Genomic DNA, 24,948 nt, shown 5'->3' on the forward strand with positions numbered 1-24,948 from the left:
AGGCTTTGGTATAGTCAATAAAGCAGAAATAGATGTTTTTCTGGAACTCTCTTGCTTTTTCGATGATCCAGGGAATGTTGGCAATTTGATCTCTGATTCCTTTGCCTTTTCTAAAACCAGCTTGAACATCAGGAAGTTCACAGTTCACGTATTGCTGAAGCCTGGCTTGGAGAATTTTGAGCATTACTTTACTAGCGTGTGAGATGAGTGCAATTGTGCAGTAGTTTGAGCATTCTTTGGCATTGCCTTTCTTTGGGATTGGAATGAAAACTGACCTTTTCCAGTCCTGTGGCCACTGCTGAGTTTTCCAAATTTGCTGACATATTGAGTGCAGCACTTTCACAGCATCATCTTTCAGGATTTGAAATCGCTCAACTGGAATTCCATCACCTCCACTAGCTTTGTTCGTAGTGATACTTCCTAAGGCCCACTTGACTTTGCATTCCAGGATGTCTGGCTCTAGGTGAGTGATCACACCATCATGATTATTTGGGTCGTGAATATCTAGGGGCCCTTAAAGTTTATTCATTTCTGTAATGATTAGGTATTACTTTTTCACAATAAAGAAAAACACACTAAAGTTATTTTAATAAGTGGAAAAGAAAAGTTAATTTGGATGTTCTTTGTAAGATAGATTAACCAAGGAAGTTAAGGACAGACATGGAGACATGGAAGAGAGACCTGCCAGGAACCTGTGGTAATAGTCTGTAAGTAGGGTAGTGATGTAGGAGGAATAGAAAAGAAGAACTAAATCAGGGATTTTGTAAAGGAGTAAATTGGCATGACTTCAGTGAGTGGGCATGGAGAGTTGAGGGAAATTTCAAAGAAGCATAAAGTGAAAACATTTGTTACTTAATCTCCTCACCACTCCCCCCATCAAGTGACTAGTGAGTTGGAGTAAATGAATCTAGTCATTAAATGAGTGACTATTTAGCATTAATATAGCAGTGCATATAAAGCATCTGTCAGTTTTAGTCTCTTCAGGGAATTACGTGTTCAGGTTAATGAGTCCTACCTGGGAATCTAGAAGGGAAATAGTCATGCTTGATGATAGTCATCTTGTGACAAGCTGCTATGATGCTAATCAGGGGACTTGGGTTCTAGGCTTTGCTCTGATGTTGAAAATCTTTGAACTAAAATTAGGTCATCCATGCGATGGAACAAGATAGAAAGCCCAGAAATAAACCCATGCACCTATGGGTACCTTATTTTTGACAAAGGAGGCAAGAATATACAATGGGGCAAAGACAGCCTCTTCAATAAATGGTGCTGGGAAAACTGGACTGCTACATGTTTAGAGCACTTCCTAACACCACACCGAAAGATAAACTCAAAATGGATTAAAGACCTAAATGTAAGACCAGAAACTATAGAACTCTTAGAAGAAAACAGGCAGAACACTAGATGACATAAACCAAAGCAAGATCCTCTATGACCCACCTCCTAGAGTAATGGAAATAAAAACAAAAGTAAACAAGTGGGACCTGATTAAACTTAAAAGCTTTTCCACAGCAAAGGAAACTATAGGCAAGGTGAAAGGACAACCCTCGGAGTGGGAGAAAATAATAGCAAATGAAACAACTGACAACGGATTGATTTCCAAAATATACAAGCAGCTCTTACAACTCAATACCAGAAAAACAAACAACCCAATCAAAAAGTGGGGAAAAGACCTAACAGACGTTTCTCCAAAGAAGACATACAGATGGCTAACGAACACATGAAAAGATGCTCAGTATTGCTCATTATTAGAAAAACGCAAATCAAAACTACAATAAGATATCACCTCACACTGGTCAGAATGGCCATCATCAAAAAGTCTACAAACAATAAATGCTGGAGAGGGTGTGGAGAAAAGGGAACGCTCTTGCCCTGTTGGTGGGAATGTAAATTGATACAGCCGTTATGAAAGACGGTATGGAGATTCCTTAAAAAACTAGGAATAAAACTACCATATGACCCAGCAATCCCACTCCTAGGCATATACCCTGAGGAAATCAAAATTGAAAAAGACACGTGTACCCATTGTTCACTGAAGCGCTGTTTACGATAGCTAGAACACGGAAGCAACCTAGATGTCCATCGACAGATGAATGGATAAAGGAGTTGTGGTACATATACACAAGGGAACATTACTCAGCCATAAAAGGGAACACCTTTGAGTCAGTTCTAATGAGGTGGATGAACTTAGAACCTATCATACAGAGTAAGTGAGTCAGAAAGAGAAAATTAAATATCGTATTCTAATGCATATATATGGAATCTAGAAAAGTGGTACTGAAGAATTTACTTACAGGGCAGCAGTGGAGAAGCAGACATAGAGAACAGACTTACAGACACGGAGAGAGGGGAGGAGAGGGTGAGATGTATGGAAAGAGTAACATGGAAACTTACATTACCATGTGTAATACAGATAGCCAACGGGAATTTGCTGTGTGGCTCAGGAACTCAACAGGGGCTCTGTATCAACCTAGAGGGGTGGGATGGGGAGGGAGATGGTAGGGAAGTTCAAAGGGAGGGGATATATGTATACCTATGGCTGATCAGGTTGAGGTTTGACAGAAAACAAAGTCTGTAAAGCAATTATCCTTCAATAAAAAATAAAAACATTGGGTCATCCATGAAATAGATCACCGTGTGTGTTGTGTGTGTGCCTGCATGCGCTCACACATGCACGCATGCATGTGCATCTCCTTACCAGCAGCATCTCTGTGTATTCTGATATCTTGCCCTTTATAATGTTATTATATGTCTGCTGCATTTCACAAGTCAAAATACATTAAAGGTAAGGACCCTATCTTCTTGTATTAACATTTCTAGAGTTTGACAGTGTTTGGGGCAAAGTGAGTGTTCAATAAATGGTTGTTGAATAAAGAAATGAATTTTCCCCACCTTACCTGAAAAAGGTGAGGATAACAGTTTTCCCCTCCAGTGGTGTGAAATAATGTGAGCTGCCATGTGGAGGGTTAGGGTTAGGGCTTGTCGGCAGAGAGAATGAGTGCTGTCTCCCTGCACACCCTGAGTTGGCTCTGAATTTGTTTTTGTTGTTTGTTCTGAAAACACTGAAAGTAAAATGATACAAAAATCTTTGGAATAGGACTTCCTCTGGACACTGGAGTCTTCCTTTTTTGAAGAAGCCCCTGAAGGACTTGCACCTAAATCATGCCTCCTCTTTCCACGGAAATTAAACCCACTGACTGGGGAGCCGGTCGGAGAAGGCAGTGGCACCCCACTCCAGTACTCTTGCCTGGAAAATCCCATGGACGGAGGAGCCCAGTAGGCTACGGTCCATGGCGTCGCTAGGAGTCGGACACGACTGAGTGACTCCACTTTCACTTTTCATTTTCATGCATTGGAGAAGGAAATGGCAACCCACTCCAGTGTTCTTGCCTGGAGAATCCCAGGGACGGGGAAGCCTGGTGGGCTGCTGTCTCTGGGGTCTCACAGAGTCAGACACGACTGAAGTGACTTAGTAGCAGCAACAGCAGCAGCAGCATGCTCAAACCTTCCACCCCCGTCATGTTTTTTTCCTCCTCATCTGCTTATGTCTCTGTGGCACCTTCATTTTTCCTTTGCTGCTGTTTTCTGTTCTCTAAGGTTCATGTCATTTTTAAAAATAGTCCATACTATAAAATTCATCCTTTACAAATATGCAATTTTGTGATTTTTTTTTTTAGTGTATTTATTCAGAGTTTGCAGTGATCACCACTGTCTATTGATAATTCTAGAACATTTTCATCACCCCCAAAAGAATCCCTTATAAATAAACTGAGGTATATCCATATAATGGAGGAAGTTACTCATATTATTTAGTGATTAAAAAGAAGCACATTATTAAGCTCCAAAAAGGTGTGAAGGAACTTAAATGCATATTGCTAAGTGAAAGAAGCCAGTTTGAATAAGGTTACATACTACATACTGTACGACTCCACTACATGACATTCTGGAAAAGGCGAAGCTATAGAGATAGTAATAAAGGTCAGTGCTTGCCAAGGTTTCAGGGTGAGGGGGGAGGAATAGGTAGAGTGCAGGAGGTTTTCGGGCAGTGGAAATACTCTGTATGATACTGCAGTGGCAGATGGGTTTGTCAGAACCCACAGAATTATACAACAGAGAGTAAACTCTCAAGTAAACTATGGTCTTTACTTATTAATACCAACATGAGGCTCATCAGTTGTAACAAGTGTACCATGCTAATGCAGGATGTTAATAGAGGAGACTGTGTGGGCAGAGAGAGAGGATATATGGAACTCTCTGTACTTTCTGCTGAATTTTCTTGTAAACCTAAAACAGATCTTAAAAACAATCTATTCATTTAAAAAACAAACAACAAGCCCTTTAGCAGTCACTCCCTATTCTCTCCCTCCCCTTCTCAGCCCTAAGCAACCACTGATATGCTTTCTGTTGCTATACATTGCCTGCTCTAGACAGTCTGTATAAATGGAATCATACACCCTTTTGTATTTCCACTTCTTTCTCTTGGCATGTTTTCAAGGTTCAGTCATGTTTTACCGTGTATCAGCACTTCATTCCCTTGTATGGCTGAACAATGTTCCACTGTTTGGATCCACCATATTTTGTTACCCATTCATCAACCTTTGCACATTTGGTTGGTTTCCATTTTTTACCCATCATGAATAATGAATGGTGCCCTGAACATCTGTGTACAATTTCTTATGTGGATGTATGTTTTCATTTCTTTTGGAGATAAAACAAGACATAGAATTTCTGAGTCATATGGTAATTCTGTGTTTAATATTTTGGAGGAACTGGCAAACTGTTTTCCAAAGTGGCCGCCATTTTCCATTCCCATCAACCATGTATGAAGCTTCCATTCCTCCACATCTGTACCAACACTTGTTCTGGGCTGTCTTTTTGATTACACAGCAGCAGCAGCCATCCTAGTGGGTTTAAAGAGGTATCTCAGGATTTTGATTCACATTTCCCCTATTGGCATATGTCTTTGGAGAACTGTCTGTTCAAATATTCTGCCCACATTCTAATTGGATTATTTATCTTTTTATTGTTGAGTGTGAGTGTTATATTCTGGGTATGTCTCTTATGTGATTTACAGTTCTTTTCCATTGATCTCTATGTCTGTCCTTGTGCCAGTACCACACTATCTTTATTCCTATTGCTTTCTAATAAGTTTTGAAATCAGAAAGTGGGAGTCCTCTGCCTTTGTTCTTTTAAAAGATTGCCTTGGCTATTTTGGGTCCATTGTATTTCCATATGAATTTTAGGATTATCTTGTCAATTTATGCAAAAAGTCATCTGGAATTTTGATAGAAATTGTGTTGAATCTGTAGCTCAGTTTGGGGAGTACTCATCTTAACAGTATTAAGTCTACCAACCCATTAACAGGGAATGTCTTTTTATTATATCTTATTTAATTTCTTACAGTGATTTTTGTGGTTTTCAGTATACAAGTCTTGCAGTTCTTTCATTAAATTTATTCCTAAATATTTTATTATTTTTGATACTATTCTAAATGGAATGTTTCCATAATTTCATTTTCAGCTTGTTCATTGTGTATAGAAACACAACTGATATTTTTATCTTGATCTTGTATCTTGCAACTTTGTTCAACTCATGAGTTCTAATAGTTTTTTTGCAGATTCCTTAGAATTTTCTGTATATAAGATCATATCATCCTCAAATAGAAATTTTCCTTTATAATCTGAATGCCTTCTTTCTTTTTCTTGATTGCTGTGGCTAGAACCTCCAACACAATGTTGAATAGACATGACTGGAGAGGACAGAATCCTTGTTTTGTTTCTGATCTTTGGAGAAAGATTTCAGTCTTTCACCTCTACATGATGTTGGCTGTGGGTGTTTGTTTCATAGATGCTCTTTACCAGGTTGAAGTTCCCTTCTATTCCTAGTTTTTTGAAGGTTTGCTTTTTTAAATAATATAAGGGTGTTGTATTTGTCAAGTGCTTTTACTGAGTCTGTTGAGATGAACATGTAATTTTTGTCTTTTCTCCTATTGATATGGTATATTACACTAATTGATTTTTGGTTGTTAAACCAACCTTTATTCCTGGGATAAATCATCCAGTTATGGTATATAATCCTCTTTATATGCTGTTAGATTTAGTTTGCTAGTATTTTATTGAAGATTTTTCCATCTATATTCTTAAGACATGTTGGTCTATAGTTTTCTTATATCTTGGTTTTTTGTTATCAGGCTAATTTTGGCTCATTGAATGAACTTGCTATGTTCTTTCCTCTTGTTTTTTTGGAAGGGTTTGTAAAGAATTAGTGTTAATTCTTTAAAATGCTTGGTTAATTTACCAATGAAGTCACCTGGACCTGGACTTTTCTTTATGGGAAATTTTTTGATTACTCTTTCAGTCTCTTTATTTGTCATAAGTCTTTTTAGATTTTTTTATTCCTTCTTGAGTCACTCTTGCTACTTTGTATCTTTCTAGAAATTTGTCCATTTCAACTAGGTTATCTGGTTTTTTGGCATACAATTTTTCATAGTCTTCTCTTGTAATCATTTTTACTTTGGTAAAGGTAATAGTGATGTCTTTTCTTTCAGTTTTGAGTTTAGGGTTTTGAACATTTTCTCTTGTTCAATCAGTCTAGCTAAAGGTTTGTCAATTTTGTTGGTCTTTTTGAAGCACCAACTTTTGGTTTTGATTGTTTTTTCATTCTCTGTTTTATTTATATCTACTCTGATTTTATTATTTCTTTCCATCAACTTGTTTTCAGTTTAATTTGCTCTTTTTTTCTAGTTTCTTAGGGTAAAAAGTTAGGTTATTGCCTTTAAAATCTTTCTTAATTTAGGTGTTTGTAGCTACTTCTGAGCACTGCTTTAGCTGTATCTTATAAGTTTTGGTATGTTGTATTTTCCTGTTCATTCATCTCAAAGTATTTTTCTGATTTCCCTTGTGATCTCTTCTATGACTCATTGGTTACTTAGGAATGTCTTCTGTGGGTTTTTTAAAATTTTTATTTATTTTTTAATATATTTTTTTGGCTGCGTGGCATGTGGGATGTTAGTTCCCTGATCAGGGATCAGACCTGCACGCCCTGCATTGTAAATGTGAAGTCTTAACCACTGGACCGCCAGGGAAGTCTGTCTTTTGTGTTTTATCTGTCATATTTATTAAACATTTATTGTGAACTCATTGTGAAACCCTAGGTGGTAAAGAATGCTCAGTGGTAAAGAATCCGCCTGCCAATGCAGGCAACACAAGAGATGTGGGTTCAGTCTCTGAGCCAGGAAGATCCCCTGGAGAAGGGAATGGCAACCCACTCCAGTATCCTTGCCTGGAAAATTCCATGGACAGAGGAGCCTGGCGGTACAGTCTGTGAGGTTGCAAAGAGTCAGACATGACTGAGCGCATGCAACACGCAACTGAAATCTAACATCCCTAATATCCTGCCTTTGTTAAATAAGTTTGCTGTGCAGAGCAAGAAAAAGCATTGGCTAGCAGGTTGCTTTTCTTAATGCTGGGTGTTAGGGACACAGGCCTTGTGAGTGTTTCCCCTAGGACCTTCTGTCCTGAGCTAACAAATATGTCTTGGGGAGGAAAAGGAGGTAAAATGGATGGTGGATAAAGTACACTGTTTTAAAAACAGCTGTTTAAACTTTTATGTGGTCCTGTGTTAGTAGAAGTAAAATTAGAACAGGAAAAAAAGTTAAATTGGAGAGTTATTTTAATAGTTTTCTTTGGAGTCGGTGTTGTGCACAAATTAGTACTTTTATTTAGCCACATTAATGTGCTTCCTCAGAGAATCAGAGTATGTGGTTGCCTTTGAATTTATGAAAATTTTAAGAAGCATTGATAAGAATAACTTTTGTTTCAGACATATTTAAGGAATTCGTGGGGTTGATTTCAGTTTTAGTTCCTGGTTCCTCATTTCTAATTAACTTCCCTTATCCATCCCCCAAGGTTTATGGCGTATGAAATACGTAAAGTTCAGTTGTTAAGGCAACTATTATACTAACCTGCGTTTGTATGATGATAATCCCCTCCTTTTTTAAACAAAGTGCTTTCATACATTATTTTACTTAAGATTTACAATAATCCTGTGATGTGCTTGACTCTCTTGAAAACTGGTACATTAATCAGATTTTAGCTGGCACCAAAAGCCAAAATTTCAGTTTATTACTGACTGAGGAAAAATTAAGCTAGAGAAGTGGTGGTTATGTGGTCTTAAATGTAATTTTACAGATGATGTAAAGTACAGGAACCCTGGGTTTATTTACTCTGCCTTTCTAATTAAAAAAAAAAAAAGGAAATAGTTGCAATTTAAATATTTTACTTCTGTGAAAACTAAACAAAGGGTTATACCTTTTGTTTGATTTTTATGACTACACTAAGTTTGTGTAAAAAAAAATCAGTGAAGTTTGTGCAGTACACTATGTCCTTCTGACTTCTCAAAGGCACCATTCCTGAATTCCATTCCTGAATTAATTAATTAAAAACAGCAATATATGAAGATACTGGTTTGTAATGGTGTGTGATTGATGACTCATTTTACTATATAAAGAATAGATGTGATTACCATTTATTTCACTAAGGACATGGGTTTAGGCTATAAATACATTGCTTTTTGGGAGAAGGCAATGGCGACCTACTCCAGTACTCTTGCCTAGAAAATCCCATGGATGGAGGAGCCTGGTGGGCTGCAGTCCATGGGGCCGCTAAGAGTTGGACACGACTGAGCAAATTCACGTTCACTTTTCACTTTAATGCACTGGAGAAGGAAATGGCAACCCACTCCAGTGTTCTTGCCTGGAGAATCCCAGGGACGGGGGAGCCTGGTGGGCTGCCGTCTCTGAGGTCGCACGGAGTTGGACACAACTGAAGTAACTTAGCAGCATATTGCTTTTTAAAAACTATCAATAGCAAATATACTTGGTTTTAATGAAGGGTGATTTCAAAATACTTTATTAAAATTTCACAGTTGATAAGCATAATTTAAAATTTAGCCCATAGTAATACTTGGATCAACTAGTTACCCAGCAATTGCTAATTGTATACTTAACTGTGAAGAAAAGTTCCCAGGCGTGTATATTATTATACTGAAATTTAAAAAACGTGATGATACAGAATAGGAAAGCTTTAAAAGACCAGTTTTTGAAAAGTTCAAACTAATTTGGGAGTAGCACTGAAGCAGTTAGCTTTGAAGATGGTGGTAGAAAGGAAAGATTTTTTTTCCAAGAGCCTCGGAGTATTCAGTCTCATTTCAGAGCCACTCTATAAAATGCTGGATGCAATGGTTAGCTGTCATATTGTGACACAGGATTTGGTAAATGTAGCTGACTCACATATGAAATTTGGTTTTCCTGATCTAACCATGATACTAAGCAATGATCTGATCTTTACAAGGTACTGGGCATTGTTGGTGTATAGTATTAATGGTGATTTCAAGCATACAAACAAAACAGAGTTTTAATATCCAAATGAAGATTGATCCTTTAAGTTTTGTTACCTAGTTAAGACTTCTACATTTAGTTCAATGATTTGCCAGTGTTTGAGTTTTTCATCTTCTCTTTTAAAATTGCCTTTAAAGCGTCTGCCTGCAATTGCGGGAGACCTGGTTTCGATCCCTGGGTCGGGAAGATCCCCTGGAGAAGGCAGTGGCAACCCACTCCAGTATTCTTGCCTGGAGAATCCCATGGATGGAGGAGCCTGGTGGGCTACAGTGCATGGGGTCGCAAAGAGTTGGACACAACTGAGCGACTTAACTTTAACTTTTAAAGCCTCAGTAATATCCCTTTCAGTATACTGAAGTTGTAACATTTTTATTCTTTGAGGGTAATCTTCAGAAAGAACTAGACATCATTTGTAACCTCATTGGATAAACAAAGTGGACAATCAGATTGCTTGGGAATTTAAAGAATAATGTATTACTTGAAAGTAATATGGTGTATTGTGTTGTGGCCTATAAGAAACTGGCTCCAAAAGCAGCTTTCAAGAAAGGTTATTCATTGGAGTAAATGTACCCCTTTCAAAGTGACTCCTTTAAAGGAAATTCATTTGATGTATAAGTTCAGGTTCATGTATTTTAAAATTCATTACCTTTATCTCATAGTTATATCTTGTGTAAGAACTTGGGGAAACTCCAAAGCTAAACAATGAAGAAGATTAGATTACTTTGCCAGTCACCAAAAAACCATGCCTGTGCAGGTAACTGAACAGCAGGGGTATTGAGAGGATGTCTGTGACACCAGTGGGAGCAGGCAGAATCTCCTGAGACAGTCCCAGGGTTATAATTATAGACTTCTAATGGCAGGAGAGAATTATCCCGAAAATGTCAGGGTCTTCCCGTGTGTTCCTTTGGGCTCAACAAATTTGAAGAGGGAATTGAGAGCCAAATTGCTTAGGATACGTACTTATTTATATATACACCCAATTTTAAATAGAAATTTTATATTTTTCTAATTATAAATACTGAAAATAATTAAAAATACAGATGAGAAAGAAGCTTTTTCTAATCACACCTATTGGGAAAGTCCTCACTGACCTTTGGTTAAGATCCTTTCTTCTACGTGTTGTTTTGTGAGATTGAGATCATACTGAACTTACACTTTTCAATACTGATTTTTATTTACTTATGACTTTCTTAATAAAAATAATTTGTGAACAAAATGTGTAATGGCAGTTTCTTGTTATCCAGCTGCTTATGGTTCATAAAGTGTACTATGAGTGTGTGCTTGGTTGCTCAGTCGTGTCCGACTCTTTGCAACCCCATGGACTATAGCCTGCCAGGCTCCTCTGTCCATGGGAATTCTTCAGGCAAGAATACTGAAGTGGGTTGCCTTGCCCTCCTCCAGGGGATCGTCCAAACCCAGAGATCGAACCCACATCTCCCACATTGCTGGTGGATTCTTTACTGTCTGTGCCACCAGAGAAACCCAAAGTTTACTATAAAGCTATGTAAAGTTTATTATGAAAAAAGTTTAGTAGAAATAATGAACACTTACACTGTTTCTTCCCTATTCTTGGTGTGAAAAGTATCAGAAAAAAATATGAAGCAAAGAATCATAAGGCATTTGATGGGATCGTGCTTTCTTAGTTCCGTGGGCTCTATTTATTTGTAAATGTTTTCCTTGCTAATATGCAGCCACAGTCACTTTCCTAGACTCAGAACTAAGGAAAAAAAATGACTACTACTTTCTCTTGCTGAAGGTGGTTGGAGGTAAAGTGAAGAAGCCCGGCAAACGTGGTCGAAAGCCAGCCAAAATTGACTTGAAGGCAAAACTCGAGAGGAGCCGGCAGAGTGCAAGAGAATGCCGGGCCAGGAAAAAACTGCGGTATCAGTATTTGGAAGAATTGGTATCCAGCCGGGAAAGAGCCATTTGTGCTCTTAGAGAGGAACTGGAAATGGTAAGAAAGCCTGTCAGTAAATGTACGAAACAGTCAACCTAAATTGTATTAAAACCTGAAGATACGAGTTTTCAGCTATACAGTTGATGAACATGAGAGAGAATATTTATCTGTTAGAGAGAACATAGGGAAATACTCATTTTTCATACGTTCTTGGTGGGAGTAGAAAGTGACTATTTCACTAAGGGATTATTTACGATATGAGACAAGAAGGAGAATAACCCAAATGCTCAACAGTCAGGGATTGGTTAAATAAATCATACTACATTCATATATTGGACTACTTTGTAGCCCATGAAAATCACAGTGCACATGTGTATGTACTGATATGGAAAGACACAATATATTGCTAAGTGGAAAAAGCAGTATAACAATATGTAACAATATGCATTGTACGATACTATTAGGCCTGCTTTTATTCATTCATTCAGATTTCAAGAGAATAGAAACCTCGATAGTACTGTAAGCTCAGGGGAGGAGGTGATAGGTTGGAAAAGAGAAAGATGTAGCTAACATGATCATTAACATGGGGACAGGCTGCCCCAGCTTTTTAGAAGGTCAGGTTGGGGCATGGCGAGAGTCCAGATGCACACTATTCAGGAGACTTTTTTTTTAATATGCTGAATTTAACTTATAAATTTTTTTTTTAATAAATTATTTTTTTACCTCCTGCAGTGTAAGCCACTGGAGGACTTAATCTTTGGATTGACTAATCTTTTATACCCCCAAAGTCTATAGTATACACTTTGGTAGAAAGTAGATGTTTAGTGAATATTTATGAACTAGAGAAAGGAAATTACAAAGTTACTTACTTTAGAAGTGGAAATAATAATGTGACAGTCAGCACAAAGAGATGAATTTTGATGTGTGGCACTCTACTGCTGCTGCTGCTGCTAAGTCACGTCAGTCGTGTCCGACTCTGTGCAACCCCATAGACGGCAGCCCAAGAGGTTCCTCTGTCCCTGGGATTCTCCAGTTAAATTTGGCAAGAATACTGGAGTGGGTTGCCATTTCCTTCTCCAATGCATGAAAGTGAAAAGTGAAAGTGAAGTTGCTCAGTCGTGCCCAACTCTTAGCAACCCCGTGGACTGCGGCCTACCAGGCTCCTCCGTCCATGGGATTCTCCAGGCAAGAGTACTGGAGTGGGGTGCCATTGCCTTCTCCCGTGGCACTCCACAGGGAGGTGGTATTTTAGCCAGAGGGGCCTTTTACATCTGAGCAGTACTCCAGCACATCACAAGGAAATTCAGTGGTAGTTTTTCACCCTCCTTTCTGAAGATAGCAGGCCTCATCCATGTCCTAGGTCATGAATAGGAATACAGTAGAAGGTGGGGTTGCCAGCAGCCAGTTTGACCTCTAGTTATGGGAGTTGTTCTGTCTAGGATTTTCTACCTGACTAGTAGAATTTTACTCTAATTATATTTTACATATTTCAGTACAAGCAGTGGTGCATGGCAATGGACCAAGGTAAAATCCCTTCTGAAATAAAGGCCCTACTCACTGGAGAAGAGCAGAGCAAATCTCAGCAGAACTCAAGCAGGCACATGAAAGCTGGGAAGACAGACGCTAACAGCAACTCCTGTGAGTACGGTACATGGAAGAGTTTATCTTCAGAGGAGTGACTCAAAATAGGCTTTCTGTTGACCGCTTCCCTTGCTGTGTTTTCAAATAAAATAAAATGGCGATGTCATTTGTAATACACTGGTAACCAAGTGAAATAGCATTATATTCTAAATATTGAAATGTGTTATACATGGGGTCTATAAAGAGCAGCTGATAAATTCATGGCAATTTTAAAAAGTAGAGTTCGTCGATAAATGAGAGTATACCATTCTAGTAGTTGTCATTATTATTATTGGCCTCACTGCACAGCTTGTGGGGTAATAGTTCCCCAATCAGAGATTGAACCCAGGCCCACAGCAGTGAAAATGCCAAGTTTGAACCATTGGACCAACAGGGAATCCCCTAGTTATTGTTAATAATAACAATACCTTTTATTTTGATTTTGATTTACAAAGTACTTTCACTTATATTTATCTTAATTATTTCCTCCAATCACTGTGTTAAGTATAATTGTACTTTTTACTTTATAGATAAAGAAATAGTACAGGAGCTTGGTAAGGTGCCCAGGGTCACACAGCTGTAGGTAGAACCTGTCCTCACCTAGCTCAGGCTCTCTCTATTTCAGTAGCCCATCACCGTAAGGATTTTTTTTTAGTTAGGGAGAAATTCACATAACATAAAATTAATCATTCTAAAGTAACAATTGAGAGTCATTTGGGATTTTCACACTGTTGTACAACAACCACCTCTGTCTATTTAGAAAACATTGTATCACCACAAAAGAAAACTCTAAACTCATTAGTGGTTACTCTATCACCCTCCCTCCAGGTCCTGGTAACTATGAATCTGCATTCTGTCTCTGTGGATTTACCTGTTCTTGGATATTCTGTATAAATGGACTCATAAGTGTGTGACTTTTTTGTGTCTGGCTTCTTGAATGAGCTAGCATAATGTTTTCAAGGTTCATCCACTTTGTAGCATGTATCAGTATCTCATTCCATTTTATGACTGCATAATATTCTCTTATACATGTATACCACAATTTATTTATCCATTTATCCATTGATGGATATTTGTTTCTACCTTTGGCTGTTGCAAACAGTGTTACTATAAACATGCGTGTATAAGTATACATTTGAGTGCCCGTTTTCAATTGTTTTGGGTGTATACCAGAAGTGGAATTGCTGGGTCATATGGTAATTATGTATTTTTTAGAAGAACTACAAATTATTTCCCACAGCAGCTGAAATGTTTTACATTACCACCACAGTATATGAAGTTTCCCATTTCTCTGCATCTTGCCAACACTTTTTATTTTCATTTTTGAAAAATGTAGCCTTCCTGGTGAAGTGGCATCTGATTGTGGTTTTGATTTCCATTTTTCCTTAATGATGCTGAGCAACTTTTCATGTGCTTGCTGGCCATTTGTATATCTTTGAAAAAAGTGTCTGTGTATGTCCCTTGCCCATGTTTTAATTGAGTTGTTCTTCATTTTGTTGTTGAGTTGTAAGAATTCTTTATATATTCTGGATTCTAGACCTTTATCAGATATATGATTACAGATATTTCTCCTATACTATAGGTTGTCTTTTCACTTTCTTGATAGTGTCCTTTGGTGCACAAAAGACTTTAATTTTGAGGAAGTCCATTTTATCTATTTTTAATTTTGTTGTTCACGCTTTGGGTACCCTAACAATTCACTGTGAAATCCAAGGTCGTGAAAATTTGCCCCAACGTTTTCTTCTAAGAGCTTTATGCTTTTAGGTCTTACATATCATTGATCTATTGAGTTAATATTTCTATGTGGTATAAGATAGAAGTCCAGCTTAATTCTTTTGCATGTGAAGATACAGTTGTCTCAGCACCATTTGTTGATGAGGCTGTATTTTAGAATGAAGGTGTCATGTGTTGATTTGTTCATCGTTGTGATTGTTTTTTATAAGGAAATGTTATAAATTTTTTATCCTTTAAAAAAATTGTTACGAAGAGACTCTCTGGTGGCTCACTGGTAAAGAATCTGAGACACAAGTTCAATCCCTAATCTGAGAAGATCCCACATACTGTGGAGTAACTTAGCCTCTGGGCTATAACTGTTGAGCCTGTGCACTGGAGCCCAGGACCCGCAATTGCTAAAGCCTGACCTCCCTAGAGCCCATGCTCCCCAGGAGCAGCTACCATAATGAGACTCTTGTGCACTGCAACAAACAGTAGCCCCTGCTCACCGCAACTAGAGAAAAGCCTGCACAGTAACACGGACCCAGCATAGCCAAAAATAAATACATAAATAAAATTATTTTTAGAATTTTTTATGGAATTGAAGGATTGGCTTTTTGATCACTTTTATTATATGAAGTAATATTTGCCTTAATCTAAATGGAATTAATGGGAAAAAAGCCACTCAGTTCAGTTTTCTTTCAGTCTATATTTAAAAATAGTCTTCCTGTAGATACTAAATTTTAAAAATGCGTATTAAAACAGATTAACCAAACCTCTTTAAAAACATTCTTACATTAGTAACTTTACTTTTCAGGGTGAAGATCATATAAAATGATGAGTCAGTGACTGAAGCCAATATTCTGACCCTATGGAGGATGAATAGGCAAGATTGTGCTTCTTGGCTCCATTTACTACCTACTGCTCAGTCATCTCTGTAAATCTGCAGTTTCTACCAAAATGTGTGATCATAGATCTCAAAGAATTTTGCTTTGATTTTCAACACTTAGAAAATTTACAGACATTCAGACTCGTTCTGGTTGGTATTGCCATGTTGCGATGCTTGAAAGCACAAGAAAAGAAAGAGTGAGTGAAGATTGTATTTTTGCACCTCAACTCCACATTGCTTTACTGGTTAATTTATATTCTTTCCATGTACTTCATGTAATTGTATTTGTATGTGTGTTTGGGTGTCATTTCCTTTCATGTTCTTGATTGCCCTACAAAGAGAAACCAAATGGGCTGATGACTAACTACTAAGTCCTCAGCCTTTTATGGACCTAATCTGATTTCTTTATATTTACTTGAGTCATGTTTATTTTCTGCATGAACCATGATTTCTCCTGTGAGCCATTCCAGCATAAGCTGTGAATATATAGTAACAAATATATACACTTCTATTTTTGTAATCCATAATGATATGCCTGTTTTAAATAATGTACACATTAACAAAATCCATCAAGAAAGTCCTTAAGATAGCTTCTATTTAAAACTTTAATTGCTGTCTTTTCAAACTGTATTTATACAAGTTTATTAGGGCCTGATCCATACTTGGAGAATAATCAGTCAAACTTTTTATTTTGAAATAAATAACCTGTTAGGCATTTCAGCAGCATATATCATCTTGACAACCCAGAGTATGTATGTATGTGTGTGTTTCTATTGTATGTGTTTCTGTATGTATATGGGGGAGGGCAGGAGTGAATGTTCACACACATTTCGTTGTGTAGTCAACTAATTAGGAGAATTGTTCTAAAGACAGTGGGATGAAATTAGCTGCTGAGATGGGAGTTTCTGCCTCAGGAGATCCGGAACCAAACGAGGGACACATTGCTGGTGGGTCAAATGGCTTTAGCTATAACCAGAACACTTAGTTTCTTCCCTGACTTGAGTTTCCTTATGAATGTATTCTGAGCCAGAGAGAAATACACTGCGGCTGTGCCTCCGGTTGGGCTCTGGCCCTGCCTCCGCTCCGGAGTGAAGCACTGGAGCCAGAGTCTTACCCAGCACCGCCAGTCAGGGGGCCCGGTGGGAGGGGCGAGGGCAGAGGCGTTTTCTCCAATTCCCATCACAGCTGCCTTTGCTTTCTTCCTGGCTACCAAATGGAATGATGGTTGAGGAATCACACTCATATGGTACACTCAGACCTGGGAATCTTTTGACGTCCCCACTGAGACACTTTAACACTCTCTCTTTTCTTTCGCGTAGTTAAAAAAGGAGGTTGTGGTCTCCGTTGCTGCTAAATTGTAATTGTTCTTTGCTCTGAGGAAGCAAACATTTGGTTTCCAAATATAATGTGTTTTGTCACAAACTAGTTTAGGAGGAGGCATTCTAGTCTAGCTTGTCTGTAAGGCGGAACATGAGACGGACCACGTAGTTTCAGGTGACAAGGTACTTCCGTCCCTTCTCTGAGGCCATGCGTTGGAATTAAGTGCCTCCCTGAGTTCCTAAAGTGCTCTCGTGCGTAGGTCCCAGACTCAGATCCCAAGTCCAGTCCTTTGTGACAGCTGATAAACCACTAGCCCAGTCTGTTGGGTCTCTCTGTTCTGGAGGACTAGGGGTTTAAGAGTATTTAATGTCTTTTTTGGATCATAAATATAGATAGATTGTTAATATTCAGGACTTGAGAATTTAAATGTTTTAAATACAGTGTTCAGATTGTAATGGGTTATGTTTTTGCCATCTGGTCTACTCAAATGTATATTTTTATTTTGCAAAACAACCCAAGATTTAACTCTCTGTTGCTTTGTTCAGTACCTTTTGAATTCCCCAGAAGAGTTGTTTTCAAAGCAAACATTCCAAATGAATGTGGCTCTTCTATGGAATGTCTCCATTGTGCTCCAAGTGTTTCTTCTCTGGTTGTGATTTTAAATCACTGGCTCCTTTAAGCTGTTCTCCTGCTGCCCTTTACAAGAAAGAGCACTGACTTTGTCCTCAGGTAGAGGACGTGTAATTTTGGGTCAAAGTAAATTATAATTTATTTGAGTTTATTCTGAAACCGGTCTATTTGGTATCTTGCAGTAGATCAAACCAAGAGAAAGTTCATTGGTCTTAAATAAGAAAGCTCCAATTGCTTTGGGTTCTGTGCAGGCTGCACACCTGGGCCCCCTGAAGCACGTTAATAAACGTCCCTGATGAAGACAGCTGGAGCATTTCTCGCCCCATTCCAGTTAGGGGGCAGCAAGCTGAAATCCTGGCATCTCTTACTTACCTGTAAGGACAACAGACACACAGAAAGAGAACAAAAGAGGGGGGAGTCAGTGAACTCAGGCCTCTCTGAGTAGACAGAGCACTTTTCCTTTTTCCCAAAGGAAGGTAAGGAGGGAGATATATTTATGTATTTAGGCCAGTCATATTCTGTCATTAATTTAGCACAGACCTGCTGTGTATTAGAGCAACTGAGTATAACATGGAATAAGTTTGACTAGGTCAAATTTTAGCATATAGTTGACGTTCTTAAATTTTTTTCTATTTTATCTAAAATCTTTCTAATATATCTGAATCAGAATCTTATCTTGCTGCAGCAAATTCATATCACTCTTTACCAGCTAATTGACAGTATTTATGAGCATCACCATTTAGCATTTTATTTTATCATCTTTGAATTGTAATAGGCTTGATTTGACTCATTATAAAAAGTATAGATTTAAACTGGGCTCACCTTTAGTTAAAGGCTAATAAAAATGAAAAACATAAATGTGATATATCAGAAAATCAGTTGCATATTATCAATTACATTTTTAGTTTTAAAAGAGAGGAAATTTAATTCTAAACCACATGGTATTTGAGGGCATTGAAGGAATCCTTTTTCTGAAGAGCATTGTACAATTATATTTTTATGAAAAATAAAATATCTTCACCACAGCTATCTCAGGTTGTCTGTTTCATAGTACTGGGGTGTATCTGTATAAGCAGAGTAAAAAGAGATTTAGGCAGAACTGGTCTTGAATCCATTTTCTGAGTCACCTTGAATTATTTAATCTCTCAGACTGTTTCCTCATCTGTAAAAAAGGGGAAGGATGATTTTCCAGAGTTAATTTGATAGGCTAAATAGAGTTATGAGAAACTGCTTCTTTAGTAAAGAACTACATTAAGTGTGCCTGGGTTTGACTGTTGTTAAAATGTCATTCGTTAAAGATAAACATTTAATGGACTAGAATCTAAATATGTAGTGTTGTAGGTATTATGTTTCTGAAGCCTTTTTAGTTATATCATTATGTCTATCCCTGGAATGGTGTAGCTGGAGGCTCTTTTTAGCAATAATAGCCTTCATGGAGTGCTGCAGTCCATGGGGTTGCAAAGAGTTGGACACGACTGAGCAACTAAACTGATTAGACTAAGGAACAATTAATGTTCCACCTGGCAGTAACATCTGCATAGAGCAGGTTTTCAGGCTGCTAGGTAACCTGGTTCATTTTTCCCTTATTCCATCCACTTTACTTAATCACAGAGTATCGTGAATCGAAGCCAGGACTGCCACAGAATGTGGACTGCACAAGGGCACACAGTTGAGGAAGTGATGGGCCTAAAATCACCTTCCCTTCGATAAGCCACGTGTGCAGGAAAGGGTACCTGCCATTGCTCACCAGGGCATACAGGTGGTGTGGGTCTGCCCGGAGAGGAGCTTTTCTTAATTTCTCCACCCGGAGGGTACCTTTTCTAAAACGTGCAGAACAGCTGTGTGCTGCAGCTGGTGTACTGCTGGCCCTAGAGGAAAGCCAGTGGTGTGCGTCTAACCTAACTGCATGCTGAGTGACATCAGATGGGCAGCTTTTAATCAGTAATGATGGGAGTATCGACACCACAGAAATCAGGCATTTCCCTCCCCGGCCAGAGAGTGGGTTTTTAGCACACCACTGAAAAAAGCCTGGTGTAGGCTGGAATGGCCCTGATCAGAGCAGGCACATTTGAGGCCCCCAAACTACATGACTGGAGGACACGTGGAGCTTAAAGGACTCTGTAAGTCTGTAGGCAGCTTGGTGTCCATATCAGATTCAGCTTACAAGACAGATAGATGATGGTTGTGACTCAGAAACTGTTCTGGGTTGCAGAGAAATACCCAGCTGGATTCTGGAAATGACTAGGAGGCAAATCAGCTGAATTCTTTCTTAAAGCAAGCCTTAGGGTCAAAGTGATAGAACTAATTTACCGATTGTGACACTGCTCCTGGGCTGAGGGTTAGGCTGCAGTTTGACAATACGCTCTGGCTTTGCACTATTTTGACTCTGCAGGAGGGTAAATATTTGAGCAGGGAAAATTTCCTGAGGTCCAGCAGAGCCCAGTTCAATCCTGCTGTGCCTCAGTGCCCCTTTCCTGAGAGGAAAATAATGTCAAGCGCTTTACAGCCCTAAACCCAATCAAGTCAGCAGACTAGAAATGATGACACCTGCGCCTCCACTAGGTAGCCTTGGATAATAGTTCAGATTATTTCTACTTCTTGTGCGCAGCAACAGGCCAAAAGCCCATAGTGAATTCTGGATTTTGTCACTTCAATGGAATAAAGACCATGCTTATTTCACAAAAGCTATAGGGTTCATGATGAAAAGTAAATAATGATGTCTCTCAAACCTCAGGCCCTTAATGAACTGAATTCCAAGATCACATGAGCTTGGAAGCAAGATTCTACATCCATTGAACCTTCAGATGAGACCCTAGCCCTGGCCAACACTGATTGCAGCCTTGTGAATCAAACGACAGCTTTGGGAATCAAAGCTATGTCCAGACTCCTGACCCACAGAAGTTATGAGATTAAACAATGTCTTTTATTTTAATCTGCCAAATTTGGGGGTGATATGCACTAATAGGGGCTTCCCAGGTGGCGCTGATGGTAAAGAGCCCACCTGCCAATGAAGGAGACCTAAGAGACGCAGGTTCCATTGAAGCAGGAAATGGCAACCCACCCCAGTATTCTTGCCTGGAAAGTTCCATGGACAAAGGAGCCTGACAGGTTACAATCCATGGGGCTGCAAAGAGTCAGACACAACTAGCAACTGAGCCACAAACATATGCAATAATAACTAATGTAATTTTTTTCATTTTTTTCCATATGAAATGCAGATTTCATACTCAGTTTATAAAAATAAGCTAGTTTCAAATATCTTCCAAAATAACAGTAAACTAAAACAATGACCACACTCCTCTTTTTTCAGATCCCTTATTCATCACGCAACTTACCGTTATACTTCCAGGTTCCCAATAATTCCAAAATTAGTAAGAATGTGCCCTCAATAAGTCATCTAAGCTTTCTGGTCATTGGAAAGGACTATACCCCCTTGTAAACGAATATATTAGCTTCTGGTTAATATACTTCAATCTCCTATGAGGATGACTAGGGAGAGGAGTCAACTTTAGTCTACAGAATTTATTCTGGGGGGGTGAAGCCAGGTTGGGACAATCACACTAAGATCATCAGCAGTTCTTTGAGGCCAGGTGATGAATGCCAGTCCCTCCAGCCTATGGTCCATTCAGCCTGTGGGCAATCTTGGCTGCCAAAGGGCAAAGTCTCACTTTCACCTTCCAGAAGGTGTGACAGCTCAGATAAACAGAACAGAAACAGATGCTACTAGAGATCTCTACCTAGTCTGTGAAATTACACTGAGTGTTAATATGTGGTCTTTTTTAGTTGAGAGTTCCTTTAAACCACAAAACTAATATTCTTTTAGTATTTTTCCCCTTTGTCCTTCCAATAGTATACATACTCACATATCTTTTCTTTAAAAAAAAAAAAAAAGCCATATATCATTTTGCTGGTTTAAATTTTTCTTCAAAATAAACTTAAAAGTTCCTTACAATATTGGTGTTGATAAGTTTCAATCTCTGGCTTTTCATTGTGTTTCTTTGCCCTTTCACTCCAGTTACCAAATAGCTTAAAAAAAACAAAAAACACCTTAAATTTCACTTGATTTCATTTAAATTTGTTTTTCTAATTACAGTGTGATTCACTTACAGTTCCACTGAAAATATACAATGGTTACATGTTTTTATCTACAGAGTTGCCTACAATTAACTATGGCCAAGAGTGACTTAAGTCCTGTTTCATGGGTTTTTCGTATTCTACTAGAATGAATAACAGCTGAAACTAATTTCCCTCCATCAGTTCTTTCTGTTGTATATGTGGAAATCCCAGCTGAAGACTGATGATGGAAGTCTACATTCTCAAGTGTTCTCATATCCTGAATTTAGACCATGACTTACTAAGAAATAGAGCTTCCCTGGTGGCTCAGTGGTAAAGAATCTGCCTGCAATGCAAGAGACACAGGATACTCAGGTTTATCCCTGGGTCCAGAAGGAGGAGGAAATGGCAACCCACTCCAGTATTCTCGCCTGAAAAATCCCATGGATTTAGGAACCTGGAAGGCTACAGTCCACGGGGTTGCAAAAAGTCAGACACGACTGAGCACACACAAGTACCTTCTTAAGAAATAGTTCTAGGGCGGAAAAAATCCCCTTTGGGGTGAGTGAATAGAAGTAGTTCTGCCACCTCCCTGCTTTCCATTCAAGTTCCTTCTCCCAATTCTTTCCACCTGCAGTGTGCAAAATCCTAGCAAGGCTGAAAAAAAAAAAAAAAAACAGCTAAAGAAGGAAAATAATGCCACAATCTGAGAATGGTATTAAAAACCTGTTTCTACAAGAGTTAGCACATGGCAATAGGTGCTAAATAACTTGAAAATGGAAGCATCCATTGGGTTAGCAATGACTAAATTGAAATAACAATAGAAAACCTTTTTTGAGGGCTTCCCATGTGTTTAGTAATACACTGAATGAATGATTGACATGGATTTGGGCTCATTTTATTACTACAATTCTATTAGGCAGGAGCACTCAGTTACTTAATTAAACAGTAATCTAGGTGTTGTAGTGAAGGTATTTTGTAATTGCCCTTTGATCTGCAATCAATTGACTTAAAGAAGATTATCTTTGATAATATGGTTATCTAATTGGTTAAAGCCCTTAAGAGCAAAAAATGGTTTCCCTAAGAAGAAATTCTGCCTCAAAGTTGTAGCATTAATTCTGCCTAATAGCCTGCCCTACAGATTTCAAACTTAAAACTACAGCAGCTACCTGATTTTCCAGACTGCTGGCGCACCATACAAACTTCCAGCTTGCCAACCCCCTTACTCATAAGAGCCAATTTCTTAAAATACTGTCATCTATCCATCTATCTGTCATCTATGTCCTATTGGTTCTGTTTTTCCCGGAGAACCCTAATACAGGTAGACATTTATTTTCCCCCATTTTAAAAACAGAGATGCTGGGGTTTGAAAATAATTTGCTGATTAATAGGTGGTAAGCAGAACCTGAACTTCAACACAGAAGCTGACTGAAGAGCCCTTGAAAACAACCATCATACTTGTGATTAAGGAAGATGTTGCTGTCTGGAGGTGTCGCTGGAGTCCTGTGCCCAATTTCTACTAATTTTTAAAGGGTCATTCAAGTACAGTGCATCTGCCTGGAGAATCAGATAGCCCAGAAGTTTAAATGAATCTGAGCTGATGAACAGTGCATAAATCCGTTCTTCTCAAGAACACAAGGGCGACAGTGTGCCCCTCCAGTCTCTCCACCTTACAACTCTTCACATCTACCTTTTTGCTGCCCAGTTATCCTAGCCAAGGTCTGTCTAGCACACTCAGGGTCCTACTAGCAGAACACAGTCTCCTTAAAGAGACCGTTCTTTGGGAGAGATCACAGGGAAACAGAACAGAGAGTATTCATTCAAAACCCCCTTCATCTCATGTCTACCTGCTGTGGGCAAATAGCTGGAACTGCTCTAGTGACTGCCTGTCGCTGAAACCAGATGATGTTCTCAAGCTTCCAGACTGGCATCACAATCCTGAAGCCAGATACATTACACATGCACTCGTCACCAGAGCCCAGCATTTCTGGGGGTCATTTTCCTGCAGAACTAAAATCACACATTCTTCAAATTATAGGTGAATCCTAATTCCATGACTCATTAGGGTTGGTTAGTTTTTAAAGCAATACTTTTAAAGAGACTTCTAAAAAAATAAACTTCTAGTAAGTCAGACAGAGAAAGACAATTATATAACAGTTATATGTAGAATCTAAAAAAAGATACAAATGAACGTATTGACTAAGAAAAGCAGACTCAGACAACAAACTTAAATGGTTACCAAAGGGGAATGGTGGGATGGGGCAGGATAAATGCGTTCGGGACTAGCAGATGCAAACTACTATATATAAGATAGATAAACAACAAGGTCCTACTGTATAGCACAGGGAACTGTACTCAGTATTCTGTAATAACCTATATGGGAAAAGAATCTGAAACAGAATAAATATATGTATAAGTGAATCACTTTGCTGTACGGCAGAAACTAACGTAACACTGTAAATCAACTATACTCCAATATAAAAACATTGTAAAGCAACTACAATAAAAATTAATAAAACAATAAGTAAAATTAAATAAGCTGACTTTAATCCAATAAGTGAAATGGAATTATCAATAAAAATTTTTAAGTTAAAAAAAAAAAACCCCAGAAATAGATTCATAGACATAGAAAACAAATTCATGATTACCAAAGGGGAAAGGAGGAGGAGGGATAAATTAGGAATTTGGGATTAACAGATACACAGTACCATATATAAAACAAACAATAAGGACCTACTGTATGGTCGATAGATATGTAAGATATATGCAATATCTTACCATAACTTATCCTACAATGGAAAAGAATCTTGAAGAGAATATATACATATCCAGTTTACTGTACACCTGAAACTAACACAGCATTGTAAATCAACACACTTCCATTAAAATAATAAGGAGGCGTCTTCTGAGAAGACAGCTTTTGAACAGAAATGTCCAGCTGAGCAAAAAGTTCAGAATGGCCCAGATTGTAGGGGCTCAAAAAATTAAAGAGGATCTAAGGGAAGTGAGACAGGCTGAAAATAAATTTAACCTAAAATAAATTTAACTGCCTACTTACCAGGAACACAAGAACGTTTCCTTTTAGGGAAAGTCTAGGTTACACTGCTGTGGAATCCATGAATTCGCAAATGATAAAAGGAAAAAAGAGAGAGGCCCCTGATGAGCGTGGGTGGTGCAGCTGCGAGACAATGAGGTTTTCGAAAATGCCATTTGTAAAATGAGTTTAAAATAATATTTTGACAAGACTTCACGCCTATAAAGGGTATTAATTAGTTTGGAATGTCCTGCAGTGGTTAGATGCTTTGTATTTTGAACACACGGACTGATTAATTAATCTGCAGCTGCTTCTGGGTGCTCAGCAATTCTTACTGTCTTGTTGCTAGGAGATGAGGACTTGCCCGAAATCGCCAGAGTGATGGGTCCTGTGAA

At 38.4% G+C, this 24,948-nt stretch overlaps 1 protein-coding gene across 1 annotated transcript in view; it reads left to right on the plus strand.

Moving 5' to 3' along the window:
* CREBL2 (cAMP responsive element binding protein-like 2) overlaps window positions 1-18,495 on the plus strand; it is a 30,034-nt gene extending 11,539 nt beyond the window's left edge. The window contains exons 2-4 of the mRNA XM_010858693.1: window positions 11,154-11,351; window positions 12,788-12,932; window positions 15,445-18,495. Coding sequence (XP_010856995.1) covers window positions 11,154-11,351; window positions 12,788-12,932; window positions 15,445-15,449 — 348 coding nt within the window. The 3' untranslated portion in view covers window positions 15,450-18,495. The remainder of the gene's footprint in view (window positions 1-11,153; window positions 11,352-12,787; window positions 12,933-15,444) is intronic.
* Window positions 18,496-24,948: the final 6,453 nt, after the last annotated feature.

The sequence above is a fragment of the Bison bison genome, unplaced genomic scaffold (assembly GCF_000754665.1).
Source record: "Bison bison bison isolate TAMUID 2011002044 unplaced genomic scaffold, Bison_UMD1.0 scf7180017864390, whole genome shotgun sequence".
NCBI classification, from domain to species: domain Eukaryota; kingdom Metazoa; phylum Chordata; class Mammalia; order Artiodactyla; family Bovidae; genus Bison; species Bison bison.